The 22,691-nt window shown below is 38.6% G+C and overlaps 1 protein-coding gene across 2 annotated transcripts in view; it reads left to right on the forward strand.

Moving 5' to 3' along the window:
- Nucleotides 1-22,691, forward strand: part of LOC144772974 (coagulation factor X-like) — a 484,958-nt gene that overhangs the window by 95,874 nt on the left and 366,393 nt on the right. For both annotated transcript variants that reach the window (XM_078657697.1, XM_078657696.1), the window contains exon 3: nucleotides 6,659-6,683. In XM_078657697.1, coding sequence (XP_078513823.1) covers nucleotides 6,659-6,683 — 25 coding nt within the window. The remainder of the gene's footprint in view (nucleotides 1-6,658; nucleotides 6,684-22,691) is intronic.

Here is a 22,691-nt window from a genome sequence, read left to right on the forward strand (position 1 = left end):
TGAGAGAAGTTTCTTCTAAAACTGTAGTTGAATTCCTCAGTGATGTGTTTTTAAAAGAAGGGTTCCCAGAATTTTAGTAACGGACAATGGAACGCAATTTGTTTCAACAGAAGTTGAGGATTATTTATCCAAATGCAGTATAAAACACCTAAAAAGTTCATTGTATCATCCCCAAACAAATGGTTTGGTAGAACGCATGAACAGGGTTTTGGGAGAGTGTATTCAATGGGCTCTTACTCATAAATGTATTGTAAGTAGTTCAGTTAGAAGCATGCTTTGGTTCTACCGAACTACACCCCATTCAACAACAGGTGTTTCCCCTTTTGAATTACTACGTGGTCGCAGAGCTTCCACTTTGTCCTGTCCAGGATGGATGAGTAAATGGATAAAAGGACAACAGTGGCATGATGAGGATGTCAGACATCAAGTAGAGATTGTACAGAGTAAACAAAATACTATTTTGATAAAAAGAAAAATGTCAAAGTAGTGGACATACATCCTGGTGATTATGTTTCCATCAAGAAACCCACTCATGCTAAGAAAGGATTGTCTAAGTTCAGTCCACCAGTGAAAGTAAGTGAAGTAAGAGGAAACTCTGTTAAACTCATTAACTGACATTGGTGGAACAAGTGTCGCTTAGTGAAAAGTTGTCAATTTGACAATCTATGTAAAGGAACAACAAATAAAGTTCATAAAGATTGTACGGGACAGCCTGTCCTAAGACGCAGTTCACAGGTTACTCAAATTCCTTATAGATATAGAGTTTAGTGATATAGGGCCAGAAGTAGGTAGGCATTTACCGGTCGGTAACGGCCGAATTCGGCCGTTACCGACCGGTAAATGCAATTTGAGATGTAGGGCCCTGTATTTTACAGAATCTGTAAATTTACCGATCGGTAAATTTACCGATTCTGTAAAATACAGAATCGGTGTTTTTACCGATTCGGTAAAATTGATATGTAGGTGGGACTCTTCTGAGTCCCACAAGCATTACAAAATCGGTATTTTACCATCAAATTCTATTTGATGGTAAAATACCGATTCCGGTGTGCATGCACATGTGTGCATGCACACCTGTGCCATATGACAGGCAGACCTGCCCTTAGGGCAGGTATGCCTGCCACATGGCACCCAAACCTGTTTTGGGGGTGCTAGAGGGTGTCAAAGTGACACCCCCTGCACCCTTGTGAAAATCGGTATTTACCGATTCGGTAAATACCGAATCGGTAATGCCCATTCATTCCTATGGGCTTCAAAGCCCATAGGAATGAATGGGCATTACCGGTCGGTATTTACTGAATCAGTAAATATCGACTTTTACCGATTCGGTAAATCAACATCTGGATTTACCTAAATCTCGGAACTTCTATTTTACCGATTCATAAATACCGAATCGGTAAAATTCGGTATTTATGAGTCGGTAAAATATAATTACCTACATCTGGCCCCTAGTCTTTTATTTGTTGACATTTTTGCATTTTCTGGTTTTTCACTACACTTCTTTATTTCATTGTTTTTGCCTATTCTTATCTTATTTCATCTTATTTTTCCCTGTCCTTTTCTTCCCTTGTTCTTCTTAACCATTTTCTCTCTCAGTTTAAACCTTTTGTTTTCTAAAGGAAAAACCTATGTAGTATTTACGTATTGCATTTGCCTCTGCTTATTGTTATTTCACATATTGCATTTGCTTCTGCTTATTATTATGTAATATATCTGGAATCTTACATTCATGATGTTCCATGTGGAAGAGCCTTTGTGTTTGAATGTTCTAGGAAAGACAGTTGATCTGGACCTGACATGGCATGCACTTGTGTCTCTATTCGGGTGTTCAGCTAATGATACAATACACCAAGAGTTAATCTTTACCTGATGTCAGTGTTCTTTATGACAAGGAGTCACATCACACCCTCCATTACTCCTGAGTATACGCATCATTTTAAAAGATGATATTTAGTCCGGCCATCACTCTGATAGGTTTTAAAACATATTGAATAATTTCTTTAATCGGATGAGTTTAGATTTTTTGGCAAGGCAAAATAGAGCCTGACAACAAATTGAGCATGTTCTAAAAATCCTGCAGGAGAAAGTTCTTAGCATGAGACAGAAGAAATACAATTGATAGTCACTGCTTATTTTGTGCACAAATCCTCAAAAGAATGGGTTACACCTAATATAGGGATTATTGAAACAGTCAACCTGCCCCTTTGTAAGATTATGCAAGCCAAATTTGTGATACATGTTGCCAAAAAATCTGCCATTTAGAGGAATTATTAGGATGTGAGGCATGAATGGAGTGATTAGTGTGTCAAGGTGTATATGGAATTAAAATACTACTACTTACATTGTTCACTACTTACATTATTCACATTTGACATACAGAGGAGGACAATTTTGACCACTGATCCCAGTGGGTACAGAGAGGAGACAACCTTAGTCTAAGAGAGGGTAGACAAAAACAAAGAACTGTTTTTTCTTGTCATTCATTAACCCGTTGACCGCAGCGCGAATTCCGCCACGGTGCGTGTGATTTAATGGAGTGGGCGTGTTTGAGACGGCCCCTGGCCATCCTCCGCAAACGCCCACTGTGACGTCGGACGGCCGGGGATCGTCTGAAGCACCGAACAGGGTTAAAAAAAGGCAGGCTTGTATTATACTATAACCCATTAGGCCCAGATTTTATGTTAGTTTGCATGGATTACAAGATGTATGTTTCGAGAATGTCTTTTATACTGGGTGTAAGACTTAGATATACCCGATCTCTATTAAAGGACAGATCTGTAAGGCCATGCCACACGTTTTGAGGTGGTTGTGTATTTACAATAGAACAACCATTAGGAAAGATATATGCCAGGAAAGAAAAGTTTTACAGCTGATTGCCTAGCTAAAAAAAACATTCACCTGGAGAAGAGGATGAAGAGAAGCTCAATCCAAAGGAATGGAGAACTGAGTTACATTAAGGGCCTTATTATGAATTTGGCAGTCTTGGAGCAGGCTGTCACATCAGTGTCCCGCTCCAAGAGAGCCAAACCCATAATGAGACTATCTGCCGGATTCTGACTGGAATCCAGGTCGAGCAGTCCTGTGGCAGCCCACCCACGCCAGGACTAACTTCCTCGCGAGACTACACCACGCCGTATGAAGTTCTGCATTCTAAACCAGACGACTGAAAAAATAAATTGGTGACGCGGACTAAGCACGCAGTATCCAACTTCTTTTTCGTGTCCACGCCTTAACAAAAGAAGGAAACTTAAAGATCCAAATTCCTCACATACCCGGTGTTAGGAGACGATCAAGTGGACACTCAGGGGTTCATAATTGTTTTAAAGATTGAAGGTCCTGAAGATGGCCTTAAGGATTTTACAACGATAAGGCCAAAACGTCGACTTACAAATCCACATCTTGTTAAACAGATTTATTCTGTACAACGTTATCTTTGTTTGTAATCAACAAGATTCGCTATCATACATCTATAAAGAGTGGAACACAACGCAACTGGATTTTAAGAACAATTAATTTACTTCTTGTCCATTTGTATATTGTTGATTTATTTTCTTTTTTCTCTGAAGATAAAAATAATGTACCCTGAATGATGAAAACTTTACATAAAGTTAAATTTCTTTAAATCTATTCACCGTGTAGCTTTTTCCTTTTCCTTGTGAGTATTTACCACTGTGTCAAGACTGAAGTGACAAAATAGATTAATAACAGGTTTTAATTGAATTAAGTTGGTCCCAATCGTAAAAGTTCAGATCGATCAACCACCTGTACCTTAGGTATTAACAAATTCCCTTGTTGGCAAATCTACTAAAATACGTTTCAGCCCAAGCTCGCAAGGGTTTATTGGGTCACCCACCTCGAATATAAAAGGTGTGGTGATAAGGCTCATATTTGAGCCATGGCATGTAGGCAAATCTTCACTGTCTTGCATAGATTTTTGAATGAGAGGTACATCCTCCGGTACTAATTCCTATATATAGACACCAGTATAGGGGTCAGAGATGTAAGATGTGTGCATAAGTCTAGCACACGTTACATGTAGTTATATTAGGCAAGATAATGATTGGCTCCTTGCTTGTGCCTGCTCTTCCTTGGTGTTAGGATTTGGGTAAAAGGTAGATCGCACCCCTAATAAAAACACTAAGATTTTTGTGCTGGCTCAGCCCATACATGCCCCCCTTACATACATTAGCAGAGAAATTGTTTGTAGAGGCTTGGGCACAACTTGATGGTCAACTTTCAGTGCAAAACCATTTTTGCAAGTGAACGTTGATCCATGGCTGCTGTTTGTGGCATATTGTGATGCTTTGTGACACTTTTCATCACTTACTATCAGAAGAGTGCCAGTGTTGCCCCTAGTAAATCTGGCCCTAGCAGTGTCAACTGATAGTGAATGAGAGAAGGTTTTCGCAGGCAGGTATAGAATAAGAGATGGTAGAAAAGATGAACATTTGTGTGTTGGCTCATTAAGTGAAAAAACACACTGAACAATTAAGATATCTTTGGCTCTCATTTTGTAGCCAGATGTGTCATAGAGGAGACTGGTTTTAGACTTAATGAGGCCTATTACGATGCGTCCTGGAAACTTTCCGGGCGGCATCTCGCTTTAATTTCCGACCGCCGTATTACAATGCTAGTGGTCGGAAATTAAACCAGTCTGTCATTCCGGCTGGCTTCCGATGGGCTCAAGGAGCCAGTCGGCCAGTCGGAGGCTGGCCCGCAATTCCAAAGGACGGCCTTTCTGCCCTTGGTATTATGATGCTCGGTCTCTGGCAAGCTTTCCATGTGGGACTCTGTTGCCTCTGCAGCTTCTGGTTGGGTGCCGTGTTCATCCCTACACCCTGTGGCAGGCACCCTCAGGTGCCTGCTGCATGGTGCAGGGATGAACACAGGCTCCCATTCCTCTATGGGAGCTTGTGTTATGGCCGGTTTACGAGCTCCCATAGAGGAATGAGAGTATGCAACCGAACAGTGTTTGGTGGCATCATAATGAGTCGGAACCGCCGACTGTAGGTCGGTCGGTCCAGTTTCCGTGACACGTAGGGCGAACAAAAGTCTGCCCAACATCATAATAGATCCAATGTGTCCAGTGAATAAATTGTGAAAAAACAGAGATATCCCCTTCTTTTGATGATTATCATTCTAATTGGTCTGAAGGTGTGTTTGTTGTGCATGCAATCACAATCACAGTGAAGATATTCCTAAAAAATGAATTAAAGTCAGGTAAGGATATCCAGAGCTTCTAATGTCAGATAAGATGGTCCAATTAACTCCATGGGAAACACCAAACTGTTTAAACATGGTAAACAATTCTGACACACTTCACTTTACAACCAGAGGTTTAATGGGTTGGTACAGTGCACTATCAGACTGGTCAATTAGGGCATCTAATTGATCCTGGGGAGTGGGCATGAGTTTGTTTGAAGGAATCTGTTCAGGATCTGATGTGGCAGCATAGAATGTCCCAGAAAATTAATTTAGCGCAGTTGATATTTAGATCATTAAGGAGTGGAGAACTTATATTTAACCTGAGCCCACGGTGGTTGCTGAGAGCCCATTTCAATGTTGATCTTGAGCATATGTGTCTGAAGTTAGAAAAGGTCTAAGAACACGCATAGATAAGATAAAAATCAGCAAGACAGAGACAAACGTAATACATTTCATGTGTGAAGAAAGATTCAAAATGAGGCCTTCCCATTCCTAGCTTTCAATAATTTCCAAATGCCTCATCTATATCTTAATGAGGGCAGAGATGCGCTAAATATTTGTGTGTTTGCAGACACACTCTGATTTAAAGTTTGCAACCACAAAAACAGAAAAAACTTTTTTGACCATGAGCAAAAAACATTTTAGGAGTCAATCAAAGTTTACCCATCCCTAAAATGCATTTTTGAATCAATACCAGTTAGTTTTTGAAAGCAGTGTGTTTTGGGCATCCATTCCAAATACTAAATCGTTATCAAATATATTAATAGTATGAAAACAGAATTTACCTATAGCAAACCGCTGAAAATTTACAACCTCCAAGCTGGGGTAGTAGCTGATTTGGAAAAGCGAAAGAATACCCTTTGGACCTCATCTCCTTTCTGAATTTTGAAACATTTTCTGGGGGAGTAGGCAGTGGCCCAGCTGACCACAGCCAATTCTACAACTCTAGGAATTAAAAAAAAAAAAGTTAAAAAAAATAATAAAAAGCAGTCCTTTTTCCTTTATAGAAACAGGCGGCTGCTTTTCTAAAAAAACAAAATGTTGTATTTTAACTCAATCACAGACATCAGAGTATGCTGACCCATTCAAGCCACCATCTCTGTGAATGTGGCCAACCGATTTGAGCCACAAAGTGAGACTTAACCTATGAATATTAATTGATTAGATTTGATTACTACTCATTCTGATTCCATATTTTGCAAACCAATCATTAGTACAAAGGTAGGTTTGTAAAAAGGTTTCTGGTCCCAAATTGTGAGCGTTGTTTAAAAATACTTTTCTAGTAGAAAATTGTGAATGTGTTTTTCAACCAGAAAGTTAGGATTTCAGGCCCTTAGCCTATTTCATTCATGAATACATTGGTCAAACAGATACTCATCGGTTATTTCTAAGAGTTTTTATCTTTTCTAGATGCCACATACTAAACTATTTCTAACACTTTTTCTTCCAACAGAGAAAATTCTGGAATAAATACCAAGGTAAGAGAAATATGCTACTACTTAAAAGTGTTTGTTTAAAACAAATTATCTGCTGTGTGCTACATTTGGACCGAAAAGTGCCATTGTAGTATATGGATGTTGCCATGCTTTTGAGAACCAGGTATGCAACCTCTTGAAGGAAGTGTAAACAAATCCCACTTATGATGAGTTGGACATCACACATTAAAAGGGTTGAATAAGAAAAAGCAAGTTGCCTATTCATGTTATTTTGCCTATGAATTTTTATATATATATGGAGGCAAATCGAACAATCACAGCAGGGCAATAAAAGCAATCTACAAGTTTCTGATATTCCTGTACTGCTCACTGCACAAACACTAAATGCTGAGACCAATAGTGAGAATGAATTTCATAGACCAGTAAGCTCCACTCAGGAGCAGCTTTTACAAATGGAAATCACACAACGAGGGGTGGGTAGTAGCCCATTTAAAGTAAAATCTACATTCATTCCATCTATGTCTAAATACTCAATAGACATATTTCATGAGAGAGTGACAGAGGACTTTAAGAAACTGTACCATCGAGTGAACTACAAAAAGCAAAAAAAAGAAATACAGAGAGATAGAATACATCAAATTAACCAACAAACTTAGTAAAAATCATGAGGTGGTTGTCACAAAATCAGACAAAGGAGGATATGGCCAAAAGCAGATTATGTCAAAGAATGTCAGAACCTCAAAAGCAAACCACGCTGTTTCCGTGATTAAGTGGAAATCACAGAGATTTGGTAAGAGTAATTGCCCAAAGAGCAATAGATGGGCAGGATGGAGGACCAAACTGGCCGCTATTATAGAGTTTGGCGGGGTTAGGAATTGAGGCTAGATATTCCACTAACTATCATCCAGAGACAGATGGTTAAACTGAAAGGGTGAATCAAGAGCTAGAGCAATATCTAAGATTAATTCTTTTGAAACAGGAAGGGAACTGGTCAGACCTTTTATGGGCAGCTGAGTTTGCTCATAACAGTGCTAAGAATGTGTCTACAGGTTTGACCCCCTTCTATTTAAATTATGGGAGACATCCAAATGCTATAGTAACTAACGCTGAAATTGCAGTTCCAGCAGTTAAAGATTTAGTCGTTCATTTAAAAGAGGACCATCAAGAAGCAATTCACAATTTAAATCAGGCTAAGGAAAAATATAAGATCTATGCTGACAGAAAGAGAAGAGTTGGACCTAGTCTACAGATAGAGTATGGCTGAGCACAAAGAATTTAAGGTTAAAAGGTAACAGAAAATTCCTGCCAAGATATATAGATCCCTATCCAATTGAGAAACAAATTAATCAAGTGGCTTACAAGTTGCAATTGCCTGCAAAGATGAAAATCCATCCTGTCTTTCATATTTCCTTGCTTAAGAAAACTTCACCCAATTTACTAACTGAATTACCTCCTAAACCAATTCAACTCGAATCTGGATTGGAGTATGAAGTAAAAGCCATCTTAGATTCAAAGAGACTCAAGGGACAATTGTAATATTTGGTGGACTGGAAAGGTTATGGCCCAGAAGAACGATCTTGGGAGTGTAGCTCAGATGTACACGCTCCTAGATTAGTGAAGGCTTTTCATCAAAAGTTTCCATCCAAACCCAGATTGGAAGAACCAGCCTTGTTGGGGGGTACTATCAGAACCTCAAAAGCAAACCACGCTGTTTCTGTGATTAAGTGGAAATCATGGAGTTTTGGTAAGAGTAATTGCCCAAAGAGCAAAAGATGGGCATTACTGCAGCAGTTATGGAGGACCAAACTGGCCGCTATTCCCGAGTGCGGGTTAGCAGTCTAGTTGATTTGGCTGTTTCCAGGTGTCAGGCTAATGTATAGCGCGCTGTTCTGAAGAACTGCGCACTTTACTGAGAAACGTTCCAGAGCCAGTCAAGTGTTTCTCAGCTAGTGTAATTTAAGGAGAATTCTTGTCAGAGTGTTTATTTTGTGTAACAAGAAAAGACGAGAATGCAGGTGCAGTGAAAACCTTCTGATGTGTGATTAATTGTCACACGAAAAATCCCGGTTCGAGCAGTCTACAAGTTCCGTTTGACAGCTGCACAGAGTCTACGTGGGAGCAGCGGTATTTTGAGAGCAGTGACCTTGAGAGAGAGAGAGAGATTAGGAGTACAAGATACAGGCAGAGATAAGTGAACAATTTACAGACGTTCTTTTTTGGACATTAAATAATAAGAACAGCACAGAGTTACAAGACGACTTGTGAGGAGAAAATATTTATCTGAACTGTGACTGCAAGAAGTCAAAGGTTAAGGAGTGAATAAATACTGGAAGTTGATTTTGTAAGGAAATTCGATTGCAATTAGAAGAGAGAATATTTGGCAGACAACAAGCAATTTAATTTAAACAGTAGCTAGAGTTATAGGGGTATAGGCTAATATTGGGTTAGATAGGTTATTGATAGGTACATATAATATTCCAGACTGTCAAGATTAATCTTCATTTAGCAAGAAACTATTAAAAGATCAACTCTTAAAAAATATGAAGTAAGGAAAACATTAGTTACTAAAATAACAACTAGATTTATGCATAGAGATAAGTTAGGCTAATTATTGCTAGTGTGTTTATACAGGGTTCTTCATATTTAAGAAGAGAGATACAAAGAAAGAATCACACAACCCTAAGGCAAGAAGAGGAGCTATAGTCTCTGGACAAATTGGTAAATAGGGAGTCTATTTTTTAGGTTAGCAAGTAAAGCCAAGAGTAGGGATATAATAATCATTATACTGTGCTTTAGGTAATCTCTGAATAAGAAGTCTGCGGGTCGGACAACTCAAGAGAAGCTGAGTAAGAGTTCCAGAACAGTCTCTTCTTTGATTTAATATTTTATCCACTCCCCCTTCCCCCTTAGAGGTCTTGGGGAGTCAAGTTAAATAACGGGCTCTGCAGGGTCTTTGAGAGGGAGTTGGGAACAGTCAGCTTATCGTCAGTTTCTGCTCCTGCGCAAGACTAAAGCGGTAAGATTTATTAGCACTTTGACAAAGAAGCACAAAGGCAACTCTCAGCTCAAGAATGCTATTGCAAATCCAATTTAAAAGAATACAACAAAGCAAAGGAATCTCTGAACAAAAAACTTTACCAGTTCAAACGAGATGGTTTGAAAGCATTAGCGGAATTTACGTTTTTGTGGGGGGAATATCCAGTAGTTCCAATAATTTTCTTTATCCCGAAGATCTACAAAAACATCAGCCCAATTCCAGGACGACAGATAATATCAACCATCAACAGTATGGGGGAACACATACCACAATATGTGAACTATTTTTTACAAAGATTGGTCAAAGATCTCCCCACATATGTAAAGGACACAGGAGATTTTTTGAATAAGTTAAAGGCATTCAGTGGGAACCTGACATGATGTTTATAACTTTGGACATGATATAATTGCATAGCCCATCAAATAGGACTATTGGCGGTCAAGTAATTCTTAGATACCAGACCAGTAGAATGTTATGAACATAACAAGATGTTGATGGAATGTATATTATGGTGCCTCAACAACAACTACTTTATCTATGGAAGTGATATGTACAAACAACTGAGGGGGGTTGCCATGGGGGCCTGCTTCTCTCCCAGCTATGCCTGCTTGATGGTAGGCTGGAGGGAGGAGTGGGCTCTCAGGGCCACACACTCAGACATGTATGCCAGGCATGTGAAATACTGGCTCCGATATATAGATGATGTTTATATTGTATGGCAAGGAAATGAAGAAAGTGCCACTCTGTTCATCAATAGCATTAATGTCAATTCTGCAAATCTAAGATTCACCTCACATGTCAGCAAAGAGAACATTGAGGGGCATATTACCTAGCAATAGCGATATTTATCGCTAAGCAAGGTTAGCGCGAATAATTTTATCGCCGCGCTACGATGATTTTTATCACTGAGATACCTTGCTATCATCAAGGTTTATCTCATAAACGATAAAAATCATTCGAAATGCGTGAATATCGCTGAAAATACAGTGATATTCACACATTATCATGACAATGCTCTTAGCCATGTTATCCACCTCCTATTGGATAACATGGCTAAGAACTGCTCTGGGCAGGTGTTAGCTTTTGGAGATATTCGCGCTTAGCGCAAATATTTCCAAAACTACACCTTTGTAGGTAATAGGAGCTAGCGATGTTAGCGACTGTTTTCAGTCGCTAACATCTTGGCACACCCACTTTGCATGTCATTAGTGATAAATATCACTGACATGCAAAGCGGGCCCCAAGATGCTCGCTATCGCCTGTTAGCTGTCGCTAACTGGTGTTAGCGACAGCTTGGTAATAGGACGATCAAATTATCGCCGCTTTAGCAGGAAAAAGTCCCGCTAAAGCGGCGATAAGGGCCCTTGGTAATATGCCCCTGAGTTTTTAGATGTTAGAGTATTCATTAGGGAAGGACATATTGCTACTTCTCTACACAGAAAAACAACAACAGGAAACTCCATGCTCCATGCTGACAGTGCACATCACAAACACCTGGTACGGAGTATACCCTATGGGGAACTCCTGAGAATAAAAAGAATATGCAGTACCAAACAAGATCAAGATGAGTGCACACAGGAGGCACTAATGAGATTTAGACACAGAGGGCACAGTGAATCAGTCCTCAAGGAGGTGGTAGCGAAAGTGGCCCTAAAATCTAGAGAATAATTGTTGGAACCAAAAAACAAAATCATAGATCATTCTCTGGAAATAAATGCACCTAGTTTCTTCCTAACTTACAACCAGCAGGAAAGACAAATAAGGTCAATCATTAAACGGAATTGGTCAATCATTGTCACTGATGTGGTTCTGGTACCAAACCTAACAGACAATACCACAATCACTTTCAGGAAGGGTGTCTCTATGAGGTCCCAAATTGTCAAGAGTAGCCCTGAAAATCATTCCAAAAAAATGTGGCTACAGCCAAGACAAGGGTTCTTCAAATTCTCTACATGCAAAGCATGCACATTTAGTGAAAATACCATAAAATATATGACCCCTTTAAATCCCACTGAAATTTTGATCAAAGGCAGCTACAACTGTAGAACTGAGTACACTGTATATGTTCTGACATGCACTTGTGGCCTAAGATACATGGGAAGCACAAAGCTACAGGTGCATGTCAGAATACTGCAACATCTATGAGCGATCGTGAATAACGATACAGCGTACCCAGTTGGCAAACATTTCAGGCTTGAACACAATAATGACTTAAAATACCTGAAATACTTTGTCATTGCGGCGGGTCCCATCACTCGTAGAGGCGGGAGTAGGGAACGGTCTCTGCACCAACTAGAATCTCGCATGATTCTAGAGCTTGATAGCAGATCTCCCAAAGGGCTCAACAACAGGGAGGATCTGCACAATTTCCTGTAACTTGGAAAGATTGGATATGATATCCAATAGTGATCCTGTAGACAATATTGCCCAATTGCATAGCACATGTAACAGTAAGCAGGAATTGGACATATAAGAATGAATTAATTCAAGCATGATGTGGCATAGATATATGCACAAACTAGTTTTCAGCTGCTAATCTACTGTTTTTTATCCCATTGTTTTTTAACCTTATAGTTTTTCTGCACTGGCACTTTACAGCTGTGTCGGGCGGCTGCCCTCCCAAGGTAACAGCACTTGGTTATGCACTTTAATTTTGCACTTTCCACTACAGCGATCTATGCTCTAGCTTTTATCAGAAGACATCCCCAGTGTATATAGTTGATATAATATTTTGGACAGGTGACCGGTATGAACATATGGGGCTACAATAGGTTACAGCATTTATGCAGTAATAGGAGTTCCACTCCGCACAACAGTCCCCCACACTATGTCCAAATGTTTGAACATGAATAACTAGTGTGGTGGGTCTTTGCACAGTTCAGTCGACTAACCAATATCAAATGTTTTAAACTGCACTCATGCAGCAATATAAAAAGGTTTTTACACTGTATATTCATTATTTATCATTCAATTAATTTTATATTTAAATATATATATTTATTTATTTATTGAAATTAGATCAATTTGAATGGAGCATATCATTATGGTCTGCAAATTGAATGCTTCTTTGCATCAGGAAAGGACATGTTGAGAAGACTACAAGACACTCCATGGCAACCCTCTTACAAGCTCATCACAATGGATGTCATATCACTATATTCGAACATTCAGAACAAAATGGGTTTGGAAGCATGTAATTCTTTCCTGATGCAAAGAAGCATTCAATTTGCAGACCATAATGATATGCTCCTAGAAATGATCTCGATGTGTTTAGAGCAAAATATCTTTATGTTTGAACAAGAAATCTACCGTCAATCAAAAGGAACAGCGATGGGCTTTTCTTTTAGTCCGTCGTACGCATGCCTAACAATGGGACAATGGGAGAAAAATTGGGCTTGGAGAATTGAGAATGATGAGGCATCAGCAAAAATTGTGACTTGGTTAAGGTACATAGATGACCTGCTGCTAATTTGGGATGGAACAAATCAAGAATTTGATGCTTATTTCAAAACTCTCAACAACTCTGACTTTGGTCTAAAATTTACCTACGCAATCAGCGAATCGAGGCTGACCTTTCTAGATACAGAAATTTTTGTTGAAAATAACACAATACAAACTACATTACATCGCAAGAGCACGGCAACAAATTCAGTGCTACATGCGCAGAGTTTTCACCAACCTAGTCTCATTGAAAACATTCCATACGGAGAATATCTGCGAATAAAGAGAATCTGCTCAAAAGAAGAAGATTGGGATAAAAACCAAAGACTGTCCAGCAAAAGATTTGTAAAACGCAAATATAATCCCAAATCCATCCAAAGGGCACTAACCCGCGCCTCCAATGTCAAAAGTCTTGACTTATTGAAAGAAAAAGAATCACCAAACTCAGATGATCAAAAAATTCGGTTCATCACCACTCATTCAACTGCTAATCAATCGATAACTAAAATCCTTAAAAAGAATTGGCACATTTTACACATGGACACAAAAGTTGCACAAATTGTAGGTGATCATCCCAATGTTACGTACAGAAGAGCTAAAAATCTAAAAGATAAACTCATCTTCAGTCACTTTCAAGAAAAGAAAAAACCGAGTGATTGGTACAAACCTAAGGGATTCTATAAATGTTCGGGATGCAAAGTTTGTTGTATTGCCAAAAACACAAAGAAGTTAGAGATGGCCAACAAAAAAACATGGATCATTGATCAACTAATAAACTGCAAAACGCAATATGTGATCTACGTGTTAGAATGCCCTTGCTCTTTAAAGTACATTGGTAGCACCAAGAAGGAACTGAAACTGCGAATCTTGGAACATGTTCGAGCAACCATAAATTCAGATCGCAGTAACGCAATGGCAAAACATATGGAAAAAGAACACAGTGGCAATTGGAAAGAATTGAAATTCTTTGGGATTGAAAGTGTGGGACCGAGTCAAAGAGGAGGTGACCGCGAAAAAATAATGCGACAAAAAGAATCAAAACACATTATGAGCTTTCGAACCTTGAGCCCGCATGGGCACAACCAGGATGAAGAGTTACATTGCCACCTTTGAACAAATGAATCATTGACAAATGAACACTAGAGTAAGACTGTTACCTCTCTTAAGAGTTTTTACTGTGCACTGTTATTTTGTTATAAATTTTATTTTACACTTAGTTGAACATCACTTAAAGGACATATAGTGGTTGATAAAATGTATGAACTTTGACCATTATAATCAGCTTGAAAGGGGACTCTTGGAGCCCTGCACTTAGAGGGACTAAAGCCCCCGGAGGGCCAGCATACATAAGAGAGACCCAATGAATGCATGAAAACATTCATTAAAACTTTGAGATTTAATTGATTAGGCCCACTGGAGGGCGTGATGGCACAATATGGGTGACACTGATGAGTGACGATTATTGAAATAGCGTTGTGGCGTAACAACATGATTCAAAATAATATCCATGTGGGTTGGTTATATCATGTCACCAGAAATTTATTGCACTTTAATTATGAATACTCTGCAAATATTATATGTGTAAATGATAAGCGCTGTTGAAACAATTATGTGATATATCAACATGATTGGATAACAATAACCAAGATGGTCTGTTCAATGAGGGTAACATGGAATTAATGTACCTTGACATAAACTACATGTCCGAGAAATCCTGTAGGAACTAACAGGAAGTGATGTAAAATAACGAGTAATTCCTTTAAAAATCAAAAAAATTGTCAAATCTGGTTACCTGTGAGCAAGGTCTCCGCTGAGACCGAAACGCGTAAGGTGCTGCTGGCTGGCTGTCAATAAACCTTACAATTTGACAAACAGAACGTGTTGTGTAATTGAATGAGGACGAGAGTGCACGAAGAAAACATTCCCTGAACAAGGGAAAACGGAACTGATATATATATATATATATATTCACTGAAAAAACCATAGGTTATAGACCATATATAGTTAGGAATTAGCATTTAAAAAACCTTATTTTACTCACACAAAACCATTGAAATTCCATATATAGTTAGTTGCACTAACTATATATCGCGCACCCACAATCCACTGCTGATCATGTCACATATTACATCATTCATGACATGGTCAGTGACATCACTGATGACATCACTGATGACATCTCAAATGACATCACTGATGACATCACTGATGACATCTCAAATGACATCACTGATGACATCACTGATGACTACATCCAGTGACTGTATAATTCTGTAAAGTTAAAATATGTCTTACATATTGAAGAATGAGTGGATGTATAAGTGTTTTGATGAAGGATTTAGTAGGGGCATGTCTGACTGTATGAGTGACTGATTAAATGTGTCTCACTGAGTGCATGGGTTAGTGACTAAACTGTCTTAATTTGTGCATCATTATGTCTGTTGTTCTGTAAACTGCTGCATGTGTTGATCAGTAGCTATATGATTAACTATATGGGTTATTGATTGGTTGCCCAAGCATTTGTATGGGAGACTGAGTGTGTGTGTGGGTGGCTGGGAGGTGTATGACTCTCTGCATAGATGTGTGAGCAGTTGATTGACTAGATGTATGGGTTCAAAAGTGCATGTGGAAACAGCTGTATGGGCAGTTGACTGTGTGCATGAGTGTATTGGTGAGTGAATGGATATCTCAGTGCTACATGTTAAAGTAAGTACATATGTAAAATACAGTACATGTGAGAGTTGACATATATAAATAACTGTGCATAAGAGCCAGTGAATGTGTGAGTGGCTGTATGGATCATTGTGAACTTGTATCCAGGATTGTATAAGTGAGTAAATATGTTTTAGTATATGTTTGAATAAGTAAGGTGTGTATAACTGTATAGTTGAGGAAATGGAGGTGTGATTGATTCTTTGCATTACTGACTAAGTGTCTGAGTAACTCCATAGATGAGTGACAGTCTATGAGTGTCTGTTTACACTGAGTGTATCTAAGGTTATATTAGAGTCTGAAGAGGTTCATCGTATTATCACATGAATGATGTCATCAGTGATGTAATCAGTAATGTCAAATGAGATGTCAACAGTGATGTCATCAGTGATGTCATTTGAGATGTCATCAGTGATGTCATTTGAGATGTCATCAGTGATGTCATCAGTGATGTCATTTGAGATGTCATCAGTGATGTCATCAGTGATGTCATTTGAGATGTCATCAGTGATGTCATCAGTGATGTCACTGACCATGTCATGAATGATGTAATATGTGACATGATCAGCAGTGGATTGTGGGTGCGCGATATATAGTTAGTGCAACTAACTATATATGGAATTTCAATGGTTTTGTGTGAGTAAAATAAGGTTTTTTAAATGCTAATTCCTAACTATATATGGTCTATAACCTATGGTTTTTTCAGTAAATTTTCAAGGTTTTGTAAATGCTAATTCCTAACTATATATGGTCTATAACCTATGGTTTTTTCAGTGAATTTCATTGGTTTTTTAACAGCTAATATCTGTAGCTGTAAAATGTATTCTTCTTTAAATCCAAAAATATATTTTATATGTTTATTAATAACTTTTTTTTTTTATATTTTTTTTTCTTCGTTCCCGCTTCGCGAATCGGGAAGCTTCCCGTTAGCTGACCTTGATGCCGCGAAATAGACCGCGAGCCGGTAAACGTTTCTTTACCGCAACTGCCGCGTTAGAAAACAACATCGTGACGCCTCCCGTCCGCATGACGTTTCGCGTTGTCGCGTGATACGTCATATGACGTGCTACGTTAGCGAACTCGTACGCTTACCGAGTCGCAAAGCACAGGTTTCTGGAAGCAAACCGGGAGGCCCTGCAAAGCGCGTAACATACACACAGCAGGTCATGTGACTTGGTAATAACACTTTTCATTGGTTCATTTCACTTTCGGTTTCCTAATGATGTAAGACTAGGTCATATGATCTAAAATGAACACTTTTCATTGGTTGAGAACTATTTTTTTTCCCAAATGGTGAAAATCCCTCCTTCTTTCCTCACTCTGACTTTCATCATTGTGAGAGAAAGACCCTTTGTTACCAGTGAGCAATGGCTTCTTTACTAGCTTCAGCTGGTGCTTCCCCACCACCTCCACCACATCCAAGGAAGAGTGGACCACCTGCTAAAGTTATAATTCAGCAAGAAGAGGAAGAAGAGGAACAGGACGACCTAGATAATCTCCCTATTATGGCCAGAAGATCTGTTGTACCGGAAGTAACGGGACCAGAGGGCAGGGAGATGGTGCCAAATATACAAACGAGATTTCGTGAAGTAAAACAAGTCTGCGTACATTGCAGTGGATTCATTTGCTACGCAGAAAGTAGCATCACTCTGATCAACAGAGCTATTGACAATCATGCTCATGTTTGTCCGAAACTCCCCAAACAATAAATTCTTTTTTTTTGTTTTCTTGCTCCTGTTGAGCCCTTTACAATGAATCGTTTTCGTTGCCCCCTCCGAAAAAAAAACAAAAAAAATATAAAACTGTTCAGAAAAATTCAAAAAAAGTAAAAAAATGTTCAGAAAAATAATAAAAAAAATATAAAACAACAAAAACAATTTAAAAAAAAGTTCTTTTCAGAACTACCTCCCCGTTATTAAAAAATTGGTACAATATTTGCAACTGTGCCAACCTCTATTTCTCTTAGTTCGCTTCCCAGTTCGCTCCCCGGTACGCGAACCGGAAGCGAACCCCAAAATTTTTTTTTTTAAAAAGAACAGTAAGTATAAGGGAAGGAAACAGACACTTATGTTAAAAGAAAGACAGCTATAAGGGAGTAAACTAGAGATACTATTACCCGTAATCCACTGCTGATGATGTCACATATTACATCATTCATGACATGCTCAGTGACATCATCAGCAGAGGATTGCGGGTAACAGTATCCCTAGTTTATTCCCTATAGCTGTGTTTCTTTTAACATAACTGTCTGTTTCCTTCCCTTATACTTACTGTTCTTTTTAAAAAAAATTTTTTAGATCAGTCAGAAACAGTGAAAGTAATGAAATATAAAAGACTACGTAGAATATGAGCACTGTATGCAACAACTTTGACACTTACAGAAGCCTCACCTTCTCCATGCCTCCTACACAGTTCTACATGTACATCATAAATGCAAACAGAACAGAATTAATTATACATGTTAAATGGTTTATTTTTGCTGTTCTCAGAATGTATCAAATTTCACTAAAACAGTGACTTGAAGGTATTCATCATATAACAGCGGGGAAAAAAAAACACAATCAAAATGATTGTGTTTAAAAAACCCATACAACATTAGAAATCAGAATTCAGAACTCCTTAAAGTTAACTTACTTTCCATGACGGCCAAGGATGTCCTATGAACAGCTTACACTCTGTTGTGCTGTTATTACTTTCAACCCGCCACTTTCTGAAAGAAAACCTCCATCGTTTTCAAAAACATGTTACATACAATAAATGACTTCTTGCTCTCTACCACAAGATTCCACAAGGCCAAATCTTGTCAGAGCCATGTATAACTCTTGGATTTCTTGTTAGCCAATCCCGTCTTTTCGCATTTCCACAACTTTCAGAATTAAAATGTTGAAGATCACTTACACAATCCTGGACTAGTAATATCTTCCCCTTCTTGCTCAATCATGTTCTACATTTCCTATCACACTGATACTGCTTACTATGAAGCAGACTTACACTACCTTTATGACTAGTACAATTATTTAATTCTCTACATCACTTTTAATCACAAAGCAATGTAAAACAGTAGACAGCATTGCAGACTTACATTCCCTCTACTCCATGTTTTGATTCGCTGCTTCAATTAGCTTATAAAAAGAAATCGTTTTTCTGAACTCATTCAAAGTGCACATATTTCTCAATAACGTCCAGTGTTATGGTAAAAAGTTATGTCTCTGTACTACACTTATCTTCAAGGCCAAATAGTGTAGGAGCCATGAGAACTTCTTGAAATTCCTCAGAGCACATCCCGAGATTCTTTCCCTAAAATTTTGGTTTTAAAAACACCAGGTAAGAGTTTTTAAGGTCATATGGCAATTTTTTTTTGAAAATTAAAACAGAATCATTGCAGAATGACCAGCCATTTCTACACTTTAAATAAGCTGTATAATGTCCTGATGATATTGAAGAACCATCATGATATATAATTGCTACAGTTACAAAAGTCCTTCCTGATATTGACAACTGTGAAGCCACAAAATTTTTAATTAAAGTTGTCAATTTTGTTCCATCAGGCCTACATCGTTGGAACATTAAAATGACATACTGGCCATATGTTCGTATAAATAATGTGGACATCATTTCAGATTTACATTGGCTACACTCCATGTTGTGATCAGCTGCTTTTACTAGCTTATTAAAAGAGACTGATTTACTGTCTGGCAAAGTTAAATATATAAATCTTTCTGAGTCTACACTAGTACTACTTGATACCCTACAGTTCTCGCAGTCATGCTGCCATTGATAAGAAAGCCCAAACAGATGATCTACATCTACACCTTCAGCATACAATACATCAAGCATATACATTAAAAACTCCTGACAATCTTGCTGACTATTTTGAGAGAATTGTGTTTGGCCTGAACATCTGTCTAACAGATTTCGAATTTCAGACACACTTTCTATGTTTGTTCTATCAGTGCTACATTTCTCTAACACAGAATTTAACAAACTGCAAAATCTTTGATCAGAATTGACCACAATCTCTTCTTTTACATTTTGTAGAGAAAACAAAACATTAATCACTACATTAGCATAGCAGTTGACACCAGAACTGTTTTCAAATTGAAAACCAACAACATCTTCAACAGAATCCTTTTTGTTTCTGCTTATAATTTCAGGTTCATCGACTTTTCGTCTTTTTGCTACAACCTCCCCAGTATTGGTCACATTTCTTCGTTTCCGGCCTACCACACGTTTCTCAAACAAAGGATACTGAGGCAAATGTGGCGCATACTCTCTTCTCAACCTATTGTATTCCTTAACACAATCTAGATCCGCACAAATGTTTGTGACATCACACTCAATCAAGTACAATCCCGATAAAGTCCTAACTCGTGACAATGCCACATATGCCATACCCTCCTTGAACACAGAACTGCCAATATTCACCAATGCACAGTCTACACTTAAACCTTGCGATTTATGGATTGTCACCGCATATGCCAAGCAAACAGGAAACTGCTTACGACGAACATATAAGTCTTTTACAAGCAAAAATCTAGCAGAACAACGAGCAATTAGCTGTACTTCCTCAATGCCATCAAATTTAATTTTTAAAAATTCAATTCCATCTCTATTTCTGTATTTCACAAAATCAACAACATTACCCATTGATCCATTTACCAGACCTCTTTCAACATGTAAATTCCTTCTTAAAATTATACGGCAGTTCAAGCACACATTCAGAGTCTTTTCAAAACCCGCAGTTTTAGATATACTCTTCTCTAATGAATCCAATTTTGTTTTCAGATTCTCAGACAAAATAATTGTTGATCCCATATGCTCTACTCTGTCAATAGCTTCCAATTTCACAATCTCTTGCTTTTCTAAATGCAACATTTTGTTGTTGAATTTGGCACATTCTGCAAGAGTTGGCATCAAACATATTCCAGATTTTTTCTCAGTAACTTTCTGAAAAATATTCTCAGGCACAACATCTTCGTCTGGATATAAATTTGTCAGTAATCGTGCATGTAAAGCTTCTTTCCCATGCTCGGTCACTTTTCCAATTCTAACATCTTGTAGAATAGTCTTGTAAACTTCATCCTTTGCCTGACGCATATTTTCATGCAGTTCAGCATAATTGAAGTTTAACCATATATTGACGTTGCCAATACTCCCTAAGCACTTCCTGGTATCTTCATGCGTGAGCATTTTGAACACAGGTTGCCCTTTCACTGGTGTCAGCTGCAGAAGATCTCCGAAAACAATGATGTGTTTGCCACCAAATAACACATCATACTCTGTTTTGAGAACTTCTTGCATTCTCAAATGCACAAAGGCAAGCATGACATTGGAAACCATGCTTACTTCGTCAATGATAAGAAGTTTCATTTTCCTCAAGACTCTTGAAACTTCAAAACAAGCATCTCCAGATAGCTTGTGATATTCTAATTTGTTGTCATGCTCCACTGGCAGCATCAGTAAACGATGTAAAGTAATCCCTTTAATGTTATGTGCTGCCAGTCCAGTTGGAGCGGTGACAACACAAGACAGCGATGAGTCTGTCCTTTCCTGCAAATAACATGAAATTGCTTTAATAAGGAAACTTTTTCCAGTTCCCGCTTCTCCACTCACGTACAGTCGGACAGGCTTCAACCACGTACATGAGCACTCTTTCTTGTCATGACTTAATCCATGATCAATTTGCATGGTAAGTTCGTCATATATTTTCCTCTGCTCAACGTTGAGTTGTCTTTCCAACTCTCCTAAGTTAACCGCATCCTCCTGAGCATGTGCCATGGCTCTTTCCACTTCATTCATAGCAGTGGCAGCTTCATTTTCGATAAGAGGTCCTCCTAGTGGATCCTGACTCAATGAAGCAGAACTCTGACTGTCCTGAGAACTGTCTCTGGCAATCTCGGCTGCAATCGTTGCTTCCTGCTCAATTTCCACATTCAACATTTCTACATATTTGGGAAAAGCAGGACATTCTATGGTCTCCTTGGCAGCATTGAATGAGTCTTCGTAACAAAGGAAATCTCCAAGCAGTTCCTCTTCTGCACGCCAAGGCTTAAAAAGTTGCAAAAGTGCTAAATAGAAAAACTCCTTTTTTTCAGGAGATTCGCCACTCAATTTTCGATGGTTTATCAAGTGGCATTTTCTTTGCTTGACCAGACATCCCTCACTTCCTATTACAGCATACACTCCTTTCTCAGTATCTTCTTTGATGTTCCTCTTGAATATGTAATTTTGCAGAACCTCATACAGACAAACATTCTCAAGGTGACTGCTTCGATTTGGATAATATGTATCCAACATGTTGCTCTTCAAAATGTCGGTACTGTTTGGCTCCTTTTCCGCCAAATACTCAATTTCCCGCACAGGTTTCAGAACTCGATTACGCGTTGCAGCAAGACCAACACTCGCCCAAACGATACTCCTGGACTTGGCATAGAGACTTGCTGAAGACAACCGGTCAGAACATTCGTAAGCTCCGATTTCTCGATGCGACAACATCTTCAGACTGAAACTGTACAACTTCTTGCTGAGGCTCTTTTCATGGGAAATGTCCTCCCACATATCCTTCAATTCTGTCTTCTCTTTTTTGGTGATGTAAGATGTCACATACCGAGCCACAGCCATACAGTTATCAGCCACAAACTGTATATCCATGTTAGCATTCCACATGGACAAAATCACCGGGTTGTAGTCGTTAATGTACTTAGACTCTTCGTTCCTCTTCAAATTGTATGTGTTTTTAGGTGATTTCTTCATCACATTATGTCGCAGCGAAGACATCAAACTGTTCACTCTTCCTTTAGAAATCACCGATCGTGGAAAGCCGAAACGACATTTGGTGTAGAACTTGTCTTTGTTCCGGA

Source organism: Lissotriton helveticus, chromosome 8 (genome assembly GCF_964261635.1).
Source record: "Lissotriton helveticus chromosome 8, aLisHel1.1, whole genome shotgun sequence".
NCBI classification, from domain to species: domain Eukaryota; kingdom Metazoa; phylum Chordata; class Amphibia; order Caudata; family Salamandridae; genus Lissotriton; species Lissotriton helveticus.